Source organism: Triplophysa rosa, linkage group LG1 (assembly GCF_024868665.1).
Source record: "Triplophysa rosa linkage group LG1, Trosa_1v2, whole genome shotgun sequence".
Taxonomy (NCBI): domain Eukaryota; kingdom Metazoa; phylum Chordata; class Actinopteri; order Cypriniformes; family Nemacheilidae; genus Triplophysa; species Triplophysa rosa.
The window spans coordinates 34405084-34429198 of record NC_079890.1 but is presented as its reverse complement, the minus strand read 5'-3'; the positions used below and the strand labels follow the sequence as shown (position 1 = coordinate 34429198).

General features: G+C 43.8%; 1 protein-coding gene across 8 annotated transcripts in view; it reads left to right on the top strand.

Moving 5' to 3' along the window:
- The window catches only part of zfhx3b (zinc finger homeobox 3b), a 224376-nt gene that overhangs the window by 145696 nt on the left and 54565 nt on the right, over nucleotides 1–24115 (top strand). For all 8 annotated transcript variants that reach the window (XM_057347034.1, XM_057347482.1, XM_057346956.1 and 5 more), the window contains one exon: nucleotides 13299–13530. In XM_057347034.1, coding sequence (XP_057203017.1) covers nucleotides 13299–13530 — 232 coding nt within the window. The remainder of the gene's footprint in view (nucleotides 1–13298; nucleotides 13531–24115) is intronic.

The window sequence follows — 24115 nt, the reverse complement described above, 5'->3', positions numbered from 1 at the left end:
ATTAAGAGGTCGGCTGAAGTGTAAGGGACTGATAGCGGAGTTATTTGAAATTTCGCTAGACATATTTGAAACCATTTTAGAGGAATGGTTTTGGAATGATAATCAGTTTTGGGCAGCTTCATTTTTATTTGAAGGACCGAGTTAGGGACAGGCCTTTACATCACTAGGCGAGCAGATGATAATATCCTGTGCTATTGTGTTTAAACTTGCAAAAGGTTGAACTGCATTCCTTCTTTTTAAATGGATGTCTAGTGGGTCCTTTTAGTTTTGTTTCTTTGTCCTGGCAGAGAGGAATTCCCTGTATTCAGCTTAACTTTTAAATGATTTAAGATGATAGTCAACTCGAAAAAGTCAAGGCTTTATGTACAAAAATCAAACGTCATCTGCCATCTTTGATCAGAGGCAACAGCCGTCAGAGTGAGGTTACGAAGGCAGAACAGGAAAAGCCATTAACTGCCAATCACGGCATCGATCGACAAGCCGGCCACCACTACCATCACCACTGCCTCCCTTTACTCGCTCGCACAGTTTCTTACATGCCGGCACACACAAAGGGCTCCTGTTTACTTGTTGTGATCAGGCTTAGCAAATTAATTCAGGATTCGTTTGTTTCTCTTTTGCAGTACTTTTTGTAACATTCATTCATTCATTCATTCATAAACGAACATTGTTTTACTCTTGCTGACATTTGAAAACGGTTTTATTTACAACATAACAAAAGCTGCACATTTCCTCAGAGAAACAGCTTTACATCTAGAGACCCTGCAGACTGCATCCTCTGAAGTGCAGTGTTTTTTGGATCCCGACATCAGATAAAATGGGAAAACGAATAGAGTTGGTGAAGAACAAAGAAAAAAGGTGATTGATTTTTTTTCCGGTAGATGAAGGCAGGGTCTTTAGGAGAATATTTACCTACTTGCCATCTTAATAGAGATGCTGTATATCAGAGGGTGATCGGGAGCAGAGGTCAGGACTGTGGGGAGCAATTAAAACCTGTGCATCTGCCGGAGCCGGGCCGTCCCATCGTGCGCGCCGCAGGCGGAAATGGATAGGTGTGCAGGGTGCAAGCCGTACTTTTAAAAAAAGAAGCTTTACTAGAGAAAAATCTGAGCTGGAGAGGTGGGCACAAAACCTTCCCCACCTGTAGACCTGCGAGCTTTTTAAATCTGCTTTATCTCTTAGATATCCAGAGTCCCTCTGCCCTCCCCTGGCTGGAGGGTCTTTACACGACCAGCCTATTAAAGCCGGACAGCGCAGTCATGATAGATGTGGCCTGGGGTCGGCTCTCTCTCACCCCGCTGCTGTGGTGTCCGCATGAGCCGGGGGAGGAAGAGTAGAGCGTTGGATGGGGGCGGTAAGTACGAATAGAAAACCGCAGATATAAACCAGACCAGCCATTTTCTCCTATCCAGCTCATAAATATTTGCGTGGCTGATTTATAAACAAGCCACGCTAAGACGAGATCAAAGTTAACCGTATCGGTTATAGAAAAGCCTGGCTTCTAGCAACGCTGCTCGCACACCATGCTTATACCTATTAGAGCTCAAGGCCATACATCAGCAGTCGTATTGGCAGGGTTTCAGACCGACCCGCTCACGCTGAAAGGCTAATGGTGCCCCCGCTGAGGCAGTAAGGGGCTCCGGCCACAGCGGCAGAGATACATGGATTAGTTTAATACTGGGTCGTTGTGCTAATGAAACTGCATGGCCATGTTGAGCAACCGAATACAGGTGTCGTTCAGGTTTCAAAGTATGCTGGCATGTTATGCATGTTTCGTAGTGTACAAGCCACGAAGAGGACGGCAGACAGCTGCACGGTCTTCTCAAGCCAGCCAGCCGGGCGACCTACACAAAGGCCAAGGTGGGGGTGGGGGGTTAAGGGTCACCACTAGCGTGGGACCGCTAATACCGGTCCACATGGCAGAGCCACGGCGTACAAACATATGCTCGAGCAGACGCGCGCATGCGTGTGCCGGTGTGGCGTCCATTCTCACATTAATAAAAGCTGGCAGATGCGGGCGGCTTGTGGAGGAAGGCTGTTTTTTGACCCCTGTAGGAGGGTGGGCGAACTTCGTAATGGTAGAGAAAGGGAACGTTTTCTGTGGAGATCTTCCCTTTTGTCCTAAAAATAGCTGAATAAACAGGGAATCCATCACTGGGACAGGGTGTGCCCGGGGTGCGAGCGCAGAGAGAGCTGCTGCTAAACAGCCTGTCTGGAGACATCTGTCCGAGCCGAATGTAAAAACAGGGTGACGGATGCTGGATGTCCGTGCGCACGACCCCTTTGTTTGAATATTCAAGTTGTCTCATCAGTTTCATTAGGATGTCTTTAGGCTTGTTTTTACTCGGGCTTTGTGTTGGGCAACAATAGTTTTCACTCATCTGACATGTTTGCTTTAGCCACAGCAACATTTTGACAAATTATCCGTAACCTTGGAAAACTGGTTTGTAAAACCTGTTTTTTTATAACGCCTAAGCTAGAGGATATGCGGTATGTGTACTTTTTATTTGCGTTCAGCGCCATTAGAAACAGATTCTGTTTGGCCGGGTCAGCGGTTGAGCTCAGGGAGAGTTTGTTACGCGCCGGCTTCAAAGATCTCCCGCCGCATCAGAGAGCAGCAGCGGGCGGTGTGGCCTTGGTCTGGGAAGGGTTACTGAATTATTACTGATGCTTTGGGGGTAACTGTCCGACCGTAAGTCTGGCGAATATTAATCATTTATTTGATTGTCCGTATGTGCTGATTAATCCATTTGAGGGAGATCTTCAGGATGAACTACCCTATTAGTCCCTTGTAAGAACAGATAAGAGATAAGGCTTTAAAATATCATGTACCATTTATCATGTATTTTTAGTCCTCCGCAGATGAAGGCGGGCGAAATAAAAACTGAGGTGAGATTAGGCAGAACGGCAACAGAGGGAAAGTGGGGGAGGGATAAAGAGAGAGAACGATTCTTTAGATCCGACCAGGACGGATAACAGATTTAACTGCTGTATTTCACAAGAAGTGCGGTTAGAGGAGTGAGAACGGCTCATGTACTGGGCTTACATAACCACCAGAGACACAGCCGTGCCGTTTGGAGAGAACAAGGCAGCGTGCGTGGTGAAATTAACAACAGGAAGTAGAAAACAATCGTGCTCTGCACCTGTAGCCACCTGACTAAACGGCAGCGAGAGGTGGGGGTGGCGGCCGTGAACCGCTGAACTTGGAACCTGTCATAGGTGAGTGAGTTGTACTTGCTTGTGGCTGTGCATGATCAAACAATGGCGTAGTTCCTGCACGCACCACCCATGTTCGAATCCGCCCTGTAAATTCTCTATCCGCTGGCTGCTTGATGTGTTATGTCATGTGGTAATGCCTTTGATTTCGACATACCTCCGTTTGTAAATACATGAGCCTTTTAAAGAGCTGTGGTTACTTTTACAAGCACGCCGCTCCCGGCGTTTTGGTGGAGCATCCAGGGGAGGGAGAAAGCGAGAGACACTGAGCCGGCGTAGAAACTGTATACGCTTCTCGTAGAGCCTTTGCCAAGTCTGCCTGTGCCTCCAGCCGCTCATTGCATATGCGGTGCAAAGTGAAGTGACCCAGAACCTAAGCCGGAGCGAGGCTTCTCCGCACGGGCCCGGTTGTGCACTTTCAAGCACTTTCTACCTTTTAATACTTTGCAAACTGAGTCGCTGTCGCACTCGCGTCTGCAACACGAGACGGAGAGGGCGGCAAGTTAAAGAGATGGGTCACGTTTCCTTGCAATACTTTTTATCTAAAATTTGTATCATTTTTGTTTCTACTGGAGATGCATTTAAAGTAAAATGACTTGCACGGTCATTCTTGACCATTTTGCCTTTTGCATTCTGTCTGAAACGCAAAACAGCCTCAGTCACCATTCACTTGTATTGTATAGGAAAGTAGTATTAATACTTGCTGATGATGTCAGTCTCTACCTCTACAAATATTTACTATGATTGGTGTTCTTCTACAGAACACAGGATATTTTGAAGAATATTGGTGACAATGGCAGTACTCATTCCCTTCTTTTGTATGGACACAAAACCAATGCATGTCAATGGATACTGCCAGTGTTTGGTAGCCAACATTCTTCAAAATATCTTCTTTTGTGTCCTGCAGAAGAAAGTCATACAGATTTGAAATGACAAGAGGGTGAGTGAATGATGACAGAATTAGCATTTTCAGGTGAACTAGCCCTTTAAAACTCTCCGTGCTCTTTACCAAAATTAAGATGACTTTGTAACCTCCTAATACCAAGCCAGCTCATCACTCTTAAGAACTTCTGCCACTTACTGTAAGTGGAAAACATTTTCTTATTTCCGCCAGTACCCAAACTGCAGTAGGTCAACCCACTGCAAATCGCATAAAAGGGCACTCTTCCATAACGTTTAATACATTAAAATCACAAGTCGTCCTTTCGGCGGCCTAATGCGATCATATAACTAACCTGCCGTTTACATTAAGAGGGATGTAGCAGCGTCCGGAATTAAAATCCTTTAAATGGGACCCGTCGCTGCAACCTTTGCAATGACACGGCTGCTGATGGGGTTATTTTGGGACTCACTCGTAGAGGTGCAGCATTTTTATATCCCAGCGACACTAAAGCAACGGAAACGCCTCCAATTAGCCCCGGCAACTTTTTTGATTTTTGTGATGATGCTCTTATCTCAGCTGTAATTATACCGGGCTTGGAATGATGAGGGCTTAGGTTATCGATCCAGTATTGATCGATCTGATCAATGAGCACTTTGTTTCTTTTTTATGGGAAGGGAAGTTGTATTTCTTTTTTATGGGCTAATGAGCCGGCTGATGTCGGATCCCATAAATTGCTGTGTGTTTTCAGCACCCATGTGGATTCTGCTTTGAGAGAGAAGAGGAGGATAGGGTGATTATGGGATGGACAGGTGAGCCTCTCCCAAAGAGCTCCACTTTTCAGCACCAGTGATCAGGTTCCTCTGGGTATAGACTGGAGGCCAGGGCTTAAAGACGGCTCCTTTTAAATTCACGCGTTGCTGAAGGGCAAAACACACTGTATGCTGCGTGGGGAGAGAGTGTTTTTTTATTACTTAAATGGATCGCTCACCCAAGACTATAAATCTGTAATTATTTATTCACCCTCATGTTGTTCGAAACCTGTACATGGCTCTTCTGTGGAACATATTTTGAGAAATGTCTCGGTGGTTTCGTGTCCACACAATGGAAGTCAATAGCGTCCAATGATGTTGGGTTACCATCTTTCTTTAAAACATCATCTTTCAGTCATACAGGTTTGGAATAACATACGGGTTGAGTAAATGCTGGATCGAGTGTTTTTGCTCGTGTGCTGTTCAGTGGAATAGACGCCACAGAATGTTTTGTTTCTCTCGATATGGAGCTACTGTTTAGATTAATAACACTACTTTACAAGTTGATTCGCTGGTATTATGCAACCTTGTACTTAACAGCTCTGTATTCCTGCCGCAAGATCTGCGCTTTATATATTTAAAGCACTTTACGTGCGTGCACTTGAAGTTAGTGGAAGTCAAAGCAATCGAGCTAAAGCAAACAGCTGAATGTATCTTTAGAAAGCGCGAGAGCCACTAGTAAATGGATAGGTGCTCAAAGTTTGTGTTAGCACTACATCGCCCTCAAACACTCAGGATGCTTATATGCCATGCAAATGATCCTCCCAAAGTAACCACCCCCGCCCCGCCCCCGCTTTCCATTTGCATGTTAAGAAGGGGAGCGCTCTTAGGGCCTGTTGCGCCATTGTAGGCCCAACATGGCTAATAAAAGCCGGGCCCTTTAAGCTGAGCTTAAATATTTACTCTGGCACAGGGCCAGGATCGGGCCCTCTCATTACGCCCGTCTTGTTTCTGGGTGAAGCCGGGCAGATGAGGGGGGGCAGAGACTGGGAACTCAAACATTTCCTCATAAGAGACCAGTTCAAAACGCACCGCGCCGCTGACTCCGGACTGCCCTTTGTGAATTTTCGAGAAGGAGCACAAGGAAGAGGGGTGCAGTCTTACCGCCTTATTGCTTAGCCTGGAGCATCAACCAATTATGTGGTAATGAAATATTCACGCAGACTAACAAGGAACGCTGGAGGTGAAAGCCGGATAATACAAGCCTGGGGAGGTAATACTGTCGGGCCTTTCTTCTGTTCATATTATTACTTTTTGAGAATGAGGAATTGTTTCTTTGGAGTATTCGCTAACTTGGGCTATTGGAGTGGGTTTGTGCAGTATTAACTTTTGTCTTGATGCATATGTTGTTCATTCCAAGCATCCTTCAGCATTCAATGGCTTCGCAGCAGCTCGTATCTGTTCTGTATGTTAAATCGGATGTGTTTTTCTTGGAAGTGTTTTGTAGAAGAGTTTGATGTTTGTTTGCAGTTTGCAGTTTGATAAATAATTGAATTGGACTTATGCAGTTATTTTACCTTGTCTTCTATCTGGCATTGACCCACAAATGCATGATGCTGTTTCCATCCTTATGCATCTGAATTGAGTAATATTGCAGGTATGTCTCGCAAACCAATCCGTTCCTGACAGATCACCAAACCAAGTCATGTGCTTTCTGCTAATATAAGACATCATTGAACGGTTTAAGTACCTCTGAATGTCTCTCGATTGATCGTGTCTGTCTCCTGTCTGCATGCCCCGAGACATACGCGGAATTCTTCCACTCCACGTTCGGTCTCTTACCGAAATGCTTGGGTAGTTTTGGGAAGCGTGGAGGAGGAACCGTGCAGGTCCTAAACTGTCCTCCTAAATTTCCAGATGGCACCGGGCCGCCGCAGATGTCTGGGGACAGTTGGAACAGCTGTGTGTGATGCCCCCGTAGCTCCACACAGCTGTCGCCTCCTGCAGGCGGAGTTATTGTACTACGGGCGGGATGCGGCTTGGCGCTATGGGGCCTGCATTCATAAAAACAACAGGAGGCTAAGCTGTTAATTAGCGCTTCACGGTGGAAAGCGACGTCGAGCGATTAATATAGTTTTCCACGTCTTGTTTTGTTTTATACAACCCTAGATTAAACACATTTTTCTGCTTGATCTTTGTGTCATGCATCATAAGGAGTGGCTCATCTCATTGTAAATAGTTTATCATGTGTATATTCTTGCTCTTATTAGTAAATGTCTCATGTGCAGGGCGGGAGCCGTCGGGCCCGTTGAGGCCCTGGCGGGCATCCGCACTACCTTCGGTTCTCACCGTTGGTGCATCGATATCTCCGCTGACTTCAGCTCCCTTTCTCTCCCTTCCTCAGCCAGACCGATTCGCCCAATGAATTATGCGGACGCATTGATCAGCTGATTGAGAACTATTGTTCAAGAGAGCGGGGCATTACCGGAGGAAGGATTACCCCGCGCTTGTTTCACGGCGGTGTATGCAAGAGGGTATTATTTAACCGCTTGTCACTACACCCTCCCTCTAACCGCTATTGCTTTTTACTCAAAGACACAAAGAAATGTACACAAACGAGCGGACGCATAATCAACACAAGCCAAATGACTGCAGGCATTGATCGCCTTCCTTCTACAATTATGTTCCTATTGTTTACTTTCTAGCTGCTTATTTATTCCAAAGGAATTCAATAATTATTGCTTTATTTAGTGTTAAAGAGCACTGGAGTGGTATAAGCTGCTGGGGAGGATTGTTTGGAGGCCCCCCTCCTCTGCCGTTGAGCTTTTGTTCTTTGGTAAAGCACGCGCACTGTAATCCATCCAAACCGATCTGTGCTGATTTAAGATAGAGGCCGGAATATAAGACGGAACAGCTCTTTTTTTTTTTTAAGCATTTTACCAGTGTGAATTATCAAGAAAACTTACAGGTCAAGCGGTGATGTGAACTGGTAGGGACCGACAGTATAGGAATGATAAATCACAAATGTCTTTAAAGTTGCGATCCATCATTTTTGCCTGCATATCGCTATATCTGTAAAAAAACTATTTAAGTTACTTTGCGTACTGTTAATGTGGGTTGAAGTCAAATGATGTCAAACTGAACTTGAACTGAATTGCACACTATTTATAAATCATTATATGCTCGAATCAAGGTAAGGTATGGAGACTTTTTTTCATGCACTTGTTTGATAACTGACTTTCTAGCCCCTAAAATTACAGATTTAATGTCTTATTTGTCTTCTAGTTGTTTTTTTCTAGTTGTTGTTGTCGATCTCCTTCAGAATTCCTTTCAGAGATCTCAACCATGTCAACAAATCCGACCTGTGCTCGGATTAGCTCAGAAACGTTGGTATCTTTTAAAATGAGTGTAATGTCAGTTTTATACTTTTATCCATTATATTGTTTTTTTGGCATTTTTTAAATACTACTACTATACACGTGCAAATTTATTTACAGCTAGCAGTGCTGTCAGTATTTTGTCTTGCCTATATTCTGCGGAGAAGCATTCAAGAGAGTTTTCCATTGAACTTCGTACACGGCACTTGACGGTAAATGTCTTTGAATTTGAGCTATGTATATGTATATAACAAAATGCCTATAGAACAGAAAAGAGAAGGGATTCTAGAGACCCAGCAGATGGATAGAGAGAGTCAGAGAGGGGCAGGAAGTGGTAGGTATGCAAGGGGAGGGTGCACATTGTTTCTCCAGCCACAGCACAGCGTTTGGGCATGTCGCTGCTCGCAGTGGCTAATTTGAACCAGCCGCTGTACTTGGCATCCAGTGGAGCTTCTGTGGTCGCGGGTCTGTTACTCCTTGCCCTTCTGTTGTGAAGTGAGAAACGAGATATTAGCGAGGGGCAGCTTCCTGTCTCATATCTGCTTGGGACTTTCTGCCCATTAGGCAAATCCCTTTGTCTCTTCTCAGAGCAGTGATCTCATTGGCTATTATTTAACCAATGACATCATGATTCTAGTTACAAAGGTGTCAACACATCATCGATGTGACGAATGACCGAATCTAGTTTAGCCCGCTGCCCTTAAGGCACCGTCTTGACCCTACGGTATCATGATATTGATGGATATGTAGTCGGGCTGTTTTTTGGAATGTTTGTGACCTAGAAGGCTGTGCTTCAGTCCAGTTTTTGATACAGACCTATCATTATCATGTCTCTGGGGGAAACAATCGTTGAGTTTCTGTGTGTGTGTGGAAAGCACCAGGCCTTGCCATTAAGTGCCGAGAATCATTGGGATAATTACAAAGCAATACACATTCAGACACTCTCCGGCTCGCTCGCAGTGGGAATTCGTCAGCTCTGGGAGAAATTGATAGCTATTTAGCCACTGGATAGTCATCTGTTTTAATGCATTAGTTTTGTATTAAGAGCACTGCCAAATTTAATAGCAGAAATAGGGATTGGAGCAAAATGGGGGATGCGTGTGTGGCACGCACGTGGACGGGTTTAGGCCGATATGTACTTTATGTACTTGTGCGGTTGGCTTACACGTTGTATACTGAACATGTGCATAGCGTTATCTCGGATTGTCTCTACAGTTGAATTAGATGTGGTGTTATTCAGGTAGCTTAAAGGGATAGTTCACCCATAAATGAAAATTCTGTCCATTCCATTTACTCACCCTCTTGTCATTCAAACCTGTGTGACGTTTTTCTTCAGAACACAAAAGATATAGAAGAATGTTGGTAACCGAACAACGGCGGTAGCCATTGACTTGTATTGTACACAAAACCAATGCCAAGTCAATGGCTACCATAGTTGTTCGGTTACCAACATTCTTTAAAATATCTTCGGTTGTGGTCTGCAGAAGAAAGTCATACAGATTTGAAATGACAAGATGGTGAGTAAATGACAGAATTTTTTATTGGGTGAACTATCGCTTTAACGTGTGAACACTTGACTAACCAGCACAATTGTCTTCAAAGCTTCAATCCAGACCTTTTGCCTCTCCATTGTCAACTCCGTTTGAAACAAAACTACAGGTCAAATTACAGACTTATTTTTGCACGTGTTGAGGTCAAATTTGTCACAAAAAAAAGCAAATCCAAACCTGACAACTCAAATTATGAAGCATTATTGTAAGCTTACGGTTGTGAAAATGAGGCTATTTTAAATACAGATGATTATACATATTGTACTTGCTTAAAAACAGATTTTTTTAACACATTTTTAACCAAAAAAGTTATGAAATACAGCTTTAAAATGACTAGTAGACTAGAAGCGTTTGAGTTCATGTACTTGTGTAGATAATGTTTTGGGACTTGGAGCAGTTTCCCATAATTCTTCTGTGGGTTTGTTACGTTAGAGGTTTTAACATAGCGTGCTGAGTGCAGTCGGCCTTATATTCAACTCTCTGGTAGTTAAAGTGCTGAGGGTGTGAAAGGTGTGTGTTTTTACAGCCCACTCGAGTGGATGCTTCTGTAGATGCATGCGCAGGGGCGGGTAGGTGTTGAAAGCGATAGCTGTGCGTGATGGGGCATAAAGCAGGTATAGACATAGCGTCGAGTTGCAACGGGGTGCACGAGGCCCTTGCTTTTCCTCACCTACACGAGTACAGAAGACCGATTTATCCTTCGCTTCCAGAAGAGGTATCAAAACTTCTGTCTGGTAAAGATGGGGCGCACTTGCCGCACGCACACTCTCCCTCTTGCCCACTGAGGTTGCTCTCCCACAGCTCATGTGCGCTCTTGTACGTCTGTCATTAACTTTCAGCCAATTAAATTAATTTTGAGTAGTAATGTAAGCCATGCTGACTCCGTGGCCTTCTCTGGCTTCAGGGGCCTGACCCTGCGGAGGAGAGACTTCTCAACAGCACCCTGGCCGGCCCCTCCCTGCTCGGCAAACATGACTTTTTCATTACGCTGCTGAATTCCAGCGCTTCAGTTGGAGGCGATTTATCAGCACGGAGCTTCATCTCGGGATCATAAGAAACAGACACGCCGCACACGGCCGTGCTGGCGTGCGTTATTGTGTTTCACGGTCAGACCCGGGGGTGCATGCGTGTTTGGTGTCGGGTGGGAGATGAGGTGTAGATGGCATCTCAAGGGGTCTCGTGTAGATGATTTCGGATTGAAGCATGCGAATATGTCTGTTGGTACTTGTGTGAGAGATGCATTTCATAGACCTTTCTGCTTCATGGGTGGGTTTAATGGAGTCTGCCCACATGTGTCAGACCTGGAGGGCAATATTCTCTATGTATCTGTGTTATATGGAAATTTATAATAGTATCTTTTATGCTAAGTAGGTTGGAAAGTCTTGAACTTTTAACCCGGGATCAGGCACTCAAGCCTACTCTTATACAAAGTACAACGGCACTGCCGTGTTTTTGTAGCCCTTATGGTAATAGTGTGGTATTTTATAGATATATTTTTTTGAATATTTGTGCAGTACTATGGTATATTTCAAAGCGCCATTCTGTTAGTGTCTTATAGCTTTACTGAATCATATTACGGGTAATGTTGCGGTAGACCTTTAGTTTGGGTTGAAATGATGGCTTTCGTTGGCCATCAGGTTTGTGGTGATGTATAGCTTTTCTATGGGCCCGTGTAAATCATGCCCTTTTCATGGGGTTTGTAAATCTCCCCACATTTTTTAAACCTCTCGAAAAGATCTTTGAAGTTTAGTTCAGGTGTCGTCATTTCCGGTATGCTTATTTTCACCATAGATTGTTCAAGACATGCAATTCATTTCGCATTTTTTTTCCCTTACGAAGCTAAAAGAAAGAAACTGTGCCAGATTCAGCGTTTTCTACAAGCAAATCTGTGACACATCGTTGTCCTGAGATCTTATCCGCTGCGTATGTGTTAGGGCGCACAAGGTACCGCAGCTCAACCCAAGCCCAAAACGTCCAGCAGCACCTACTCAATGACATCATACCCCCACTTCAAACAGGAAAGGGAGAGGAGGGGAGCGAGAGAGAGAGAGAAAGAAAGAAAAGCAGAGCCTTTTACGATCACCTAATAACTCCATTACACGGAGCTGAGGGGCACACACAAAAAGCAAAAGCCCATTCCTGGAAGTTAGTGGCCCTAATGCACATCTTAGGTATGCCAGGGTGACATATGATACCAGCACCACAATTACGTTGAAAAAAGCCCTCATAGCAATGTTAGGATATTACCCGAAAATTAAATATTACCAGAGGAGGAGAACATTTCAGGGAATACAATATTTTTTCTCTCCCTCGCTCACTGTTGTCAACACCTGATGTGGCCTTAATTGGGTTAAAAATCTAATGTTACTCTGGCTTTGTGCATCTGAAGCCGATGGAAACGCATCTCATCTCTGCGCTGCGGGGCAAAGTCAACTCAGCCGCGTCTTAATGAATCAATTTGTTTTCCCCGACCTTTGTCAGGGTTTGGGGGTGGTCTGTGCAGGAGATTAAGAGCTTCTCCACAAGAGAGAAAATGCATGTTTCGCCATGCAAGAAAAGCAGAGCGACGGATATGCGTCGTCTTCATGGTACAATTTAGTTGTTTTTTTGTGAGGTGAGCGAACTTGAGGAAAACAGACCTGTGAGAGATACGTCTGCTTGATCACATCAGTGGTCTTGTATTGAAATGATGGCTGGTAATAAAGTTGCGCGCGCAACTCGCATCGCTTGCATCAGAGTCACAGCTCCAGCTAACGTTTTCTGTTTTTTGACCTTCATATGCCTTTGCATGGAACACGTCTATGCAGTTTCTTAATGTAAAACGAGAGAAAAATGTCCACGTTGAGTGTGCAGTCAATGTATGTATAGTCCAAAGTATGTCATTCATTGTGCAAGTATTAAGGTTAGACATTCTGTATTAGTACCTTCAACAGACGTGTTCAGGCGCTAACTAGAGAGTAGATGCTTAGATCTAGGGTCATGTTTTATTGGTCTTGTCACATTGAGTACGTGTGCAAGGTGGTTAGGCTTTGGGGTTGTGCAGTACATGTCTTTGCAACCCCCCCAAAAGGTTCTGGATGAGATCTTGTGGGTATATTTATATCCCAACTCCACCCCGCCCCCAGAACGTCTCTCGATCTTAGCCTTGGTCTCAAAGAAGCAAGGTTTGACTCGGCGGTGATCAATATTTAGCATCCCATGCGTGAAACGGGCAGATGTTTGGAGTTTCCTTTTCAAAGGCGAACGACTCGTTTTGAGCGAAGGGAATCAATGCACGTTTCTCCTAGCGAGCCATTCCTGTACGCAGGAACACTAAAGTCCTTCCTCTGCCTTGTTAGCGCGCTAAGACGCACGAGGTCCAGAGACCAATGTGGTGTCGATGAAAGATGTTGACTGTGTGTTAAACAACCCAGTCCTGATTGGTAATTGATTTATTCATTTGTAAATGGCGTTTGGCATCCCATTCGTTTAAAAGCCCGTGCTTAACGCTCTCTTCTCTCTCTCTCTCTCTCTCTCGTTACAGCATTTGCAGCAACACGAGAACGCCGTGGAGGGCGAGTCCTGCTACTACCATTGTGTCCTGTGCAACTACTCCACCAAGGCCAAGCTGAACCTCATCCAGCACGTCCGGTCCATGAAGCACCAACGCAGCGAGAGCTTACGCAAGCTGCAGCGGCTGCAGAAGGGTCTGCCCGAGGAAGAGGAGGAGCTGAGTGCCATCTTCACCATCCGCAAGTGTCCGTCTGCCGACACAGGTAAGTTTTGTATAAATACAGGCTCACGTGATCTGCGTCGGGACGGATCGTTCTGTAGGGACATGCTCCTGTGGTTTATGTTTGTTCCCTGCTGTAAATGTTATTTTAGGATGGCAGCTTTGTGTTTGGAACGTGGTAGCTGGATTCATCTGATATGACCAGTGGGTTGATATTTCAAGATGGTTCAAGATGATGCACTAGTTATTGAACATCTGTCACAAGACATAACTTGTTAGAAACCACAAACCATGCACTAAAGTACAGTTACCATGTTAAGATGGGTTTCGGCATGGTTGTGGCGTTCCCCTCCGTTAAAACAGTGGAAAATTCCAACTCCATTTATAATTCAGACTTCATAATAGATAGACAAAGCATGTTCGTTGTAGCTTTTGAGGCAGATCAGGTTTCTCACAGGAGAATGCATGTGATGCCAGCGTCTTAACCTGGTTCTTGGGACTAAATGACAAAAGTCCACATCCTCAGCTCATTCTTACTGAGATCATAGTCCTTTTTTATTTGATAGAATGTTTATTATTTTAATTCACGAACGCCTTTGCTTAGAAATGCTTCTATAGTATGCAGCTCACTACGTTTTGTTCCAGGGATTTATTTACATACAGTATACACCTCTTTTTAAAAGTTTAGCGTCTCTTATTTTTCATATTATTCCCCATATTTTAGAATAATACCAAATAAGGAATGGCACAAATTAAATGGGAATAATTATGGAAATTATGTTGTGACTAAATATAATAACAATATTATTATTATTATTATTATTATTAAAATCTAAAAAAACTAAAATATAACTTTTTTGCAGTGAAAAATTATATTGGCAAGTTTTTTTTCAATACAAGAATTTATTTCGTCAAGTGATACCAAACTTTTGAACAAGGGTGTATATCTTGTTTAAATAGTTTTACTTGAGATGAGATGATGTCATCGAGGTTATCACCGTTCTTGCCGTTCATTACCACGAGTACTGTCCCTGCACCACGGCACCATTAAACAAACAATCAAAGATGCCATTAGTCTCCGAACGGCATGGGGAGGTGGGGCGCTAAAAACAAAAGGCAGGGGTTGAGGCCTTTGTCAGGCCATATGTTAGTTAGCCATTAAGACAACACAGTTGCAGTCAATTAACACACTGTTTCAGCATAGATTTGGTTTTCTAATCATTTTGACTCTGGCGCCCCGACAGAAGAGCATTGTGCGCCCACCCCTCCCATCCGCGAGCTGGGCGGCTTGGCCGGCTCCTAGCGTCGTTCCGTGGGGGAGAGAGAGAGAAACTGCAGGGGGAGTTGGCCTCTAAAGACGCTTTGTTCCAAGGAGGCAGGGATAATGAAGCCAGCGGCCGGGAAATTGCGCAAAAGGCAGTCACAGATCTGAGGAGAATCATTAGAGAACATATTTAGCCGAGCAATTAAGGACAATTAAGCTTTCTGCTTGCTGCACTCCAAATATGTTAATGACTATAGTACAGTGGACAAGTGAACATGCTAAGGCAATAGGAAGGCCCACTTAGGTTAAAAGGATGGGGGGGTGCGAGAGATTTAGAGTGCGCTTCTGGGTAGGGGGAGGTAAAGAGTTCACAAACAAGTCTTGTTTTCTCTCTCGCTCTGTTTTTTGGTTGATGTTGCATTTATTTATATATTTTCTTGGCTAACCTTTGATGTGCGTTAATGGATTCCCTTGTTTGTGAGGCCGGTTGGAGGTTAGGTAATGACTCCTGCTGTAGGGATGTGTGGGCGGAGAGGCGTACGGTCGCAAAACGCACACACATTTGCAATCCTCTGCCATCTTTTTTTTTCTTTCCCCAGTTGCGGCAATCCAGTACCCCCTTTGTGTCAAATGAGCCAGCAACTTACAACTTAGTGCGTCAACTTAGGGACTATCAGAAAAGTTTTAGGCAGACGCATTATAAAACATGTCGGGCAGAGTCGGATATTGCACGTAAAAAAGTAATTATTACTCTTTATTTTCTGTATTAAAATAGTACGCACGTAAGATAAATGTTATGACATGAACCAGGGGCCGGGTGCATAAGCTACTTAGACTAGTCTTACAAGTTAGTTCTTCATGACTGGTCATAACTTCTTAAAGTCGGTTACATAGAAAGGTAGATTGGTCTAATTGAAATTTGAAAAGTAAGACTGGTCTTAAATAATTGCTAGTCAGTGAGACTAGTGGTTAAGACGCAGCGGCTAAGTTTATGCAACTGGCTGGTAAATATGTACTAGGATTGAACGATGTCAACTGGTTGACTTCCTAGTTTAACGTTTTTTCTTTGCGCTTTTAAAAATGAAACTCTTGAAAAAGAAGGTGAAACGGTTGCTACGTTTCTGTGCGCAGCACAACTTTTTCCAGGATTAGTCAGACGCGATGTTCTTTGTAGTAAGAAACGTCTTTGAGCTTTGCTGGCTGATGGCTGCGCAGTCACGCTAGCTTTCTGATGTATTTAATTACCCGGCTCTTATTCTAGTCTAGATATTATTGAGTTTCTGTATCCTTCAGGAATGAATATGTAGGCGATTAAGACTGAGGTCTAGCCCGACGCTGACTGGGAAATGCTGATAAAAGGACAAGGTGAGCGTAAATCGACCAGCAGCTGAAAAGAGAAGCAGTCAGCCTCTTATTATCAGCTATTGTTTCCTACGCAAAGAGAATGAGCTCGAAAGAAGGGTCTCCGCGCCCGGGTCCTTTGATAGCTGATACCTGCTGGCTGACGTCAGGAACGGACCTGCGAGCGCTCTGTTAGGGAGGCTGGCGCTTCAGAGAGGAACCGCTGTACTAATAGCCTTTGACGCTCTGTTTACCAAACGGAGCGGCTGCAGTCGAAGCGCTCAGCGGCTGATTGATTGCTTTACAGATGCAGGATCAAACTCGGGCTCCTGTTGGCCAAGCCGAAGGGCCCTGGTCCGCAGCTCAGGTTGAAAATGACTCGGGTCCCTTTAGTAGTAGTTCACACAAAAGGAAAATTATTGTTGTTTACTCACCGTGATGTCATTCCAAACGGGTGTGATTTTCTTTCGTCCTTTTAACACAGATGAAGTTGTGACCAGGGCATATCAAGCTCCAAAAATGATGTTATTGTTCGAAGTGATACAGGTTTGCTTGAGCGAATGACGACATCATTTACATTTTTGAGCAAGCTGCATTGCGTTTTTGTCAATTCTATTTATATATGCGTGTAATATATAACATAACGTGCATGTAATACAATTTATATAAAACATTCTTTATTTCCCAGTCAGTTAAATGAAATGAGGTGTGTAATAAAGAATGTCACCCGCTCCCCCAGTGCAACTCCCCGCTTCAGCATCTTGATCGAATTACGCTGATAATGAACATACTTCTTCATTAGTAAGAAACGTTGCTAATTCCTCACCGTTGTGCTCTGTGCGTACGAGCCCTCCCTCCGACTACCTTTTGCACTTAACGTCCTGGCCCCCTCCCTCACCCGAGTGAAACCATTGCCTTCTGGTGTAATATTTAATTTCCTCCCCACTAGCTCTTCTAAAGCACTGGGGTCTTTTTTGTGGTCGAGGCACAGTTGCTAAAGTGGTGGAAGGCTCCCCTGCCTGTTAAAACAAAGCTGGCCCTGGATTTCTGGGTCAGCTAAGCAGTAATTCCCCTGGCTGCTGCCGTGTTGCTTTGTTGGTGTAAGGTGATGGGCTACTTGCTTAACCAGAGCTGGGCTTTCCCACTTGGTGTTTTTGGGTCCTGGGGTTTTTAACAACGTCGTGTGGAAATTGGTTGGACTGAATGTAGTGACGCTATATATGTGACGCTCTCTGATCATTTTAGCCTCACTCCACATATTTTAATATAGTACTACTGTAACTATAGGGATGTGGACAAATCTCTGTGTATTCAATTTTGAATTTTATTTTTTATTTGACGGGATTTTTCACATTTAAAATGTGAAACTGCAGCATTCAAACTTAGAATAAACGATGTTAGCATCTTTTGGTGTGGACGCTAATGTAATTGTCTTTATAGTTATCGTTCTTGGTGTGAACTGGGCTTAAAGGGACAGTCTACTTAAAAATAAAAATGATGTCATCATTTACTCACCCTCATGTTGTTCCAAATGTGTATAAATTTCTTTGTTCTGATGAACACAGAGAAAGATATTTGGAGGAATGCTTGTAACCAAACAGTTCTTGGCCACCATTGACTACCATAGTAGGAAAAATTACAATGGTGGTCCAACGTGCCCCAGAAGTGTTTGCTTGCCTACATTCTTCAAAATATCTTCTTTTGTGTTCAACAGAACAAAAAAATGTATTAAGCATTTTTTTCTACTATGGTAGTCAATAGAGGCCAGGAACTGTTTGGTTACAAGCATCCTTACAATTATTTTTCTCTTTTTATAAATATAGATATTTTTATATAATAGAAATTTATACAAATTACCAACAACTTGAGGGTGAGTAAATAACGATAGAATATTCTTTTTCGGGTGAATTGTTCCTTTAAGTCTCCCTGTAGTAATCACTAAACAATGTCTTGGCAACTGGCACATCATGGCAGCATATTCTGTGAGCGAGCACCGCTTTCCTCCGAAAATGTGAAATCTAGTTTTCTCAATCTGTCTGGGATATAATGAGTTTATAGCACAGCACAGTGAGACTAAGATGTGCGATGGCAGGGCAAAACCCAGAATTCTTTGCGGAACAATTATTGTGGAAGTTTATGAATTAAAAGAGCACACAGTAATGGACATTAACCAACAGCTACAGTACTTTAACAGTTCCCAAATTACGGCTGCACAGCCACCCCTGAGGGACCTTTATCTCCACTCTATCTGGAACTGTCACATTCCATTTTCTGGTCATTTGTTAACAATATCAATGAGGATCATTTTTAAAAAAGATCCATACTGCTAATTCAGAGAAAGTGTGCCATAGCAGATGCTGGAGATGAAAACAATTGATTGTGGAAATATTGATTTGCTTTGTTTACAGTTCTGATCTATATAGTGTTATGGTATTTTTGCACTTGGAACCAAATTTAGGCTTCATTAAAACCACCACTGACCTGTGAGTATATACCAGAAAAGCATTATTAGACCTACGTATAAGAAACACAATATAGAATATGCAGATAAGATAAAAATCTAACGGTGTCAGGGCGCGCGTGCAGGTGGTGTGGGCAGGGTTTCTGTGCCACATTTTTTCGCCCTTCTGATTCGCACACAGAGTGTCTAAGAGGCAGAGTTTCCCGTCCAATTAGAGCCCTGCACGGATAAAAGGCAGGCATTGTTTTAACTCTGGCCCCCACGTCCGAAATGTGCCGCCCAGGCATGCCATTTGTCTTTTTAACCCTTTTACACACCAAAAAACAAGGAGCTCTCAGCAAGAAGGCTCTCCCAAAATGATCAAGTAAAAGACACCCAAGACAACACGCATGACACATGCTTACACACACACGGAGTCTAGAAGCCGTCATGTGGGTGTGTGTTTCTGAACTTGATGTGTGGGAAGAGACACTACACCAGTAGATGACAGGTTCTGTGAGTGATGTTCACCAGGGCTTATAGCTGGATGACACATTGGGGTCTCTCATTTCAGAAGACTTAATGGACTAAAGTTTTTTGAACGCGGTAGACTGACAGATACAGGGGAGAGAGAGTTAGAAAGGAGGTAAGTGGGATTGAAAGACGATTGGAGCTGAAGGCCTTTGGGTGGCACTGCTCGCAGCAGACGGGAAGATTTGTGCTGGTGTCTTTGGAGGAGAGAGAAAGCTGTTTTGGAGAGCGCACGCATTGCACCGGCGCTGTGGATTAGCTCCTGATGTGAATATTTTTTTCAGTCGCAGATGGCAGTGCTGTGTTCGCTGGGCTATGACGTGTTGCGGGAAATCCCGGGAACAGCCGGCTGCTTGGCTCATGCCAACCGCTGCCCTCCCCTTTCAGAGGCAGAGGGTGAGGCTGTTGTCAGACTGATTAACTTTTGTTTAAGAACCTAAACTAGGTTTGATTAATGTGATCACAATCTAGACCAGAATGTGAGGATCTTAAAGGAGATGCTTGTCGCTTTATCCAGCAAACAGATTGATGTGTTATTAAAGCAAGCACTGTTTTATGTGTTTTTTGAGTTTTATTGCTTGGTTTACTAACTGTTATTTAAATTGGGTGATAAAGCTAATGCGCAAACTATCGTGTGTGGCTTGTTTAGGAGGGCAAGCTGTTTTTTGATTCACTTTTTTTATTCATTAAATGATCAAGTTATTAACGAGCATATTTTTTAATAAAATAGTTTGCCACCTCCTTTCATCTATGGTAATCTAAATTTAATACATTTGATCAATTTACATAGAGAGACAGAGAGTTTTTCAAGCAGGGCAGGTTAAACTGGATTATAGGTAGTTAGTGATCAACTTAACAATTTTTGGGCTGAAATTACCTGTGCAGAAGTGACGCAAATGTTAAAGTCCCCGTGAACCGGAAGTTGCGATCGTTTTTACTTCTGTATTTTGACGCATTTCTGAGTGAAATGGAATTTCTAATGAGAGAAAATGGTGGGCGTGGCTTTCGTATTTCTCTGCGATTTGATTGGATGTATAAAAACAGCTGTTGCATTTTGAAATGGAACTGGCAGCAGACTGACAGTTGAAGGGGTGGAGTTAACGGATGCCCCGCCCAAGCCGTCTAACATACGTCATTTAAGATGGAAAGTCATTACAGGAAGGAAGTGCATTTTCCGATTTTAACTAAAGATTATGAGGGCACACACATTTTGAAAGAAAATGACCCACATTGATCAACTATTTACAATAAAAGCTGCAATATTTCATGAAAAAATAGGTATTGTAATTTTTTATTTCACTGGGACTTTAAGTAAAGTCTCATCTTGATGTTTGCTGTACTTTCTTGGATGGTAGCTCCTGGATGGTAGCTCAGCTCAGGGTAGTGTGAAGCAGTATTTACCTTTATTTTTACCATTTAGGAATGTCACCCTGTGTTCAGAGAAACGTGGACGTGCGTATGCATGTGTACATGTCTGTTTCTTATTGACTGGGGCCACATGTCTGCGTGAAGCATATTAAGCACATGCATTCCGCAGGGGCGGCGGCACTGTGAAGGCCATCCAGGGCAAGGCTTGCGTCTGAACCCGGGGCCCCGTACAGCCCTGCAGACAGCAGCCATGCCTGGAATGTCCTCTCCTTTTTACATGCTTGTTAAGATGCAAAGTAAACCTACCCAGAAACAGGATATTATAGCCGCTAACCATGACCCCCCCCCCTCTTCCCATCTGAGTAAAGACAGGGTCGCTCATGCACCAAGAATCATTGAGGCTTCTTTCAATAAAATCTGGTATTGTTGAGATGATACTAGAGGGTAAGCGAGTCGACTGGCATGGGCCCCTCCGAAGGCCCGGGGGCATCTGTCGGCTCCTTTCGGACGTAGGTCCCTTAATCTGCAGCTGAAGCGTACAGCCAAGCAAAGGAAATTGTTTTTAGTCTGGCCAGCGTGCCACGAGTTTCATAAATGCGTTGCTTTTTGTTTTGAAAAATATTAAAATGAAACCAGCTCTTTTATTAAAGACACTAAGTGATGGCTTTATGGATTTTCCACTCGGCACATGTCGGGCAGGGCTCGTAGGTCTGCGCCAGGCTCACACAAGGAAGTCTTTTCTTTGCAGGTCAGTTTATAGACAGCCGCTGTATAAATGCCTTTCCTGGCTCATCCTGCCACTGCAAATTGACCAAGAAGCGCCATCGCTATTCTGGGATTGCCTGCGAGTCGAGCGGCCTGCGTGGCGGTTCCTTTTGCGGTCTTACAGGCCAGGCTCGGATAGCTTTGACCACTGGCTGCCCTAGCAGGAAGGTGAGAGGAGACAGGATCACATGCAGGGCCGTTGTGGGTGATGGCGTGTTTATGTGTGCATCACGTCAGGCAGAGAGGCCTGTGTGTGAACGTTCAAAATGGAGCGCCCGTGCATGTATTCCCGTCCTCCATTTTGCTCGGGAGATGATAAGAGGGTGCGAATTGTACAAGTGCAGCAGAAATTTATTGTCTACAGGCACACATGCTCACCGACACCCAATTAACACGCATGTGGGTGCATGTGGGTGAGAGAGGCCTTCTCTATCATCAAGCCCACTTCAGGCCCCTCCATTTCGGGCCCTTGCGAGGTACGCTGCGAGAGGAGAGGAGAAAGCATTATAATATTAGTTTCGCTCCCCCTCTTTCATTCCCTCTATTCGTCATTACGAGACACTCTCTCTGAAAGCTGATCCAAAAGATAGACAGTCCATCAGGAGGCCGTCATCTCATTTGTACTTACCAAACGTGCTAATGAGTTCTATTCCGGGGGTCTGCAGGCTGTGGTGGGGAGCGCAAGGGTTTCGGGTGGCAGGCTGAAGGCTCGCGATCGTCCCGCGTCAGTTAGGACATGGAGACCGCAGAGGACCGGAACTGTCAGTCATATCTTCAAGATGACTGCATAAAGGATGCGGCTAGAAGATAAAATAGCCTCAGCGATATTCAGCCGTGGAAAAATTATGAGACCTTTCCCAATTTTGATTTAATCAGCATTTCTAGATTTATTGTGGTCATTCCAGTCCAGTGTCAGTTGAATTTCATCAAAATCAAACCTCAGGAGTGACCAAAGTCATCCAATAGCAATGTGAAACACTGACAGCGTGACAAGACGCAGGAAATCGATTAAAGTCGAGGTTAAAAATACGTTTTGAACTTTTTCTAAATACATGTATAAATATTACTATTGTATTGCTTAAAAGTGAATATAAACTTGTTTTCTTTGCAGAGGTCTGAAAAAAGAGGTCTGTTATTTTTACATGTTTCTCCAGTTTTCATTTTCTGCAAATAAATGCAAATAGAAACTGAATGATTCGCTGAATGAAACAACATTATCATTTTACCTAAACACAATAGTAAATTTTAAAATCAGAAAAACTAAAGTTTCAAATGGTCTCTTAATATTTTCTGCGGCTGTGCAACAAATTCCTATTTTTGTATATTATACTATATGTATTTATTAAAAAGCCCGTATATATCTTCCACTTGTCTTTAGTGGTTTAATCTATGTTGATGAGGCTTTTTGCGATTAATTCAGAAACACATGAAAGCATAGACATCTTGTCCATGCATTCAGAAGCTTTTCAGAAGCATTTACTCTCGGTCTTGTGTATGTAGGGCATTAGAAAACCATGATCTGTGCATTTGTATAGATTTTCTTTTGATTGCCTAGTTCACAGACGTCAGGCACACTTGAGAGTCGAGCCGATAAGTCACTAGCCTCACTCTGACGGCTTCATTTGATGCCACGCTAACACTTCAGTAACATCAGTGTTTTTTTTTCCTTTTTTACCCACAGTTAGATTCTGCGGTTTGGTGTGACCACAGGCAGAGAAATTCCCACTGAGGAGAATTTGAGCTTTTCCATCAACAATCAAAGTTTCTGAATTTTGTCTCTTTAATAAGCTAGTTCGTCGCCTCTAGAGAGAACGTTAGATATGAAAGGCTATCACCGTTGGCCGTGGATGAGCTGCCTGTTTCTTGTACCGTCTGACAGCCAGGCTAAGTCGAGGAGAATTCCTTATGTCGACGCGCACAGCCGGCACACGAAACAAATCCTCGCTGTGAGGGAAGATGCGATTCATTGCTTTGTTTCTAAAATGCAGCGGCCTCATGCATACACACAGAGAAATGCTGAAGAGAGCCATCTTGTCCCTTTGCCCTGTCAATTAGAGGCAGCCAGGCAGATGGCACTGATGAGAGAAGCAGGAATAATTCAATATTCCACCCCGCTAACCTTTACCTGTGGAGCCGCGCGGCGGCCATTGATTCAGCCCGTGCTTGATTATTCACATGCAGCCCAAAGGAAGTAAGAATGTAGAGATGTTAGGGGAGGGGAGACGCCTGATCAATGTGACATTAGTGTATTCTGACAGGGGTCTTTGAGGGGAACTGACGCAGGCTTTTTACATTGAAGATGCCGTCATGTTTTCTCCTCGGTAAAACTTTACAGGCATGCTACACTGATTCTCACGTTGTAAGTCATTGCAGTCCCTGTGCTATGGGTCATATTGATCAGCCGCGTTGTAATGTGTTGTCAGCATTGTTTCTTCGCTAATAAAGACCTCTGGTTAGTAATTCTTGCTTGAAAGTGCAGTTTAAGCTGTGTATTTAGTCTATACATTTCTTTTTTTTTTTTAATCGAACCCATGACCTTGCGTTGCGAGTAATGCTCTGCCAATTGAACGACAGTTATTGAACGTACATAAAAATCGGTTGAAAACTGCCTCTTTACCTTAAAGGTCCAGTGTTTGAAATTTAGCGACATCTAGCGGTGAGGTTGCGAATTGCAACCAACAGCTCACTCCACCCCTCTCCCTTCCTTTCGAAGCACTACGGCGGCTGACACAGGACTAAGATGTCGTCACGTTTTCGCTTCTTTCCCGAAGGAGATAACGTATTTACGAAATGCGTTCTGTAGAGCAGTTTGTCCGTTTAGGGCTACTGTAGAAACAACATGGCGAATTCCATGCAAGGCGACCGGCGATGTACAGTATGTAGATAGAAATAGCTCAATATAAGGTAATAAAAACATAA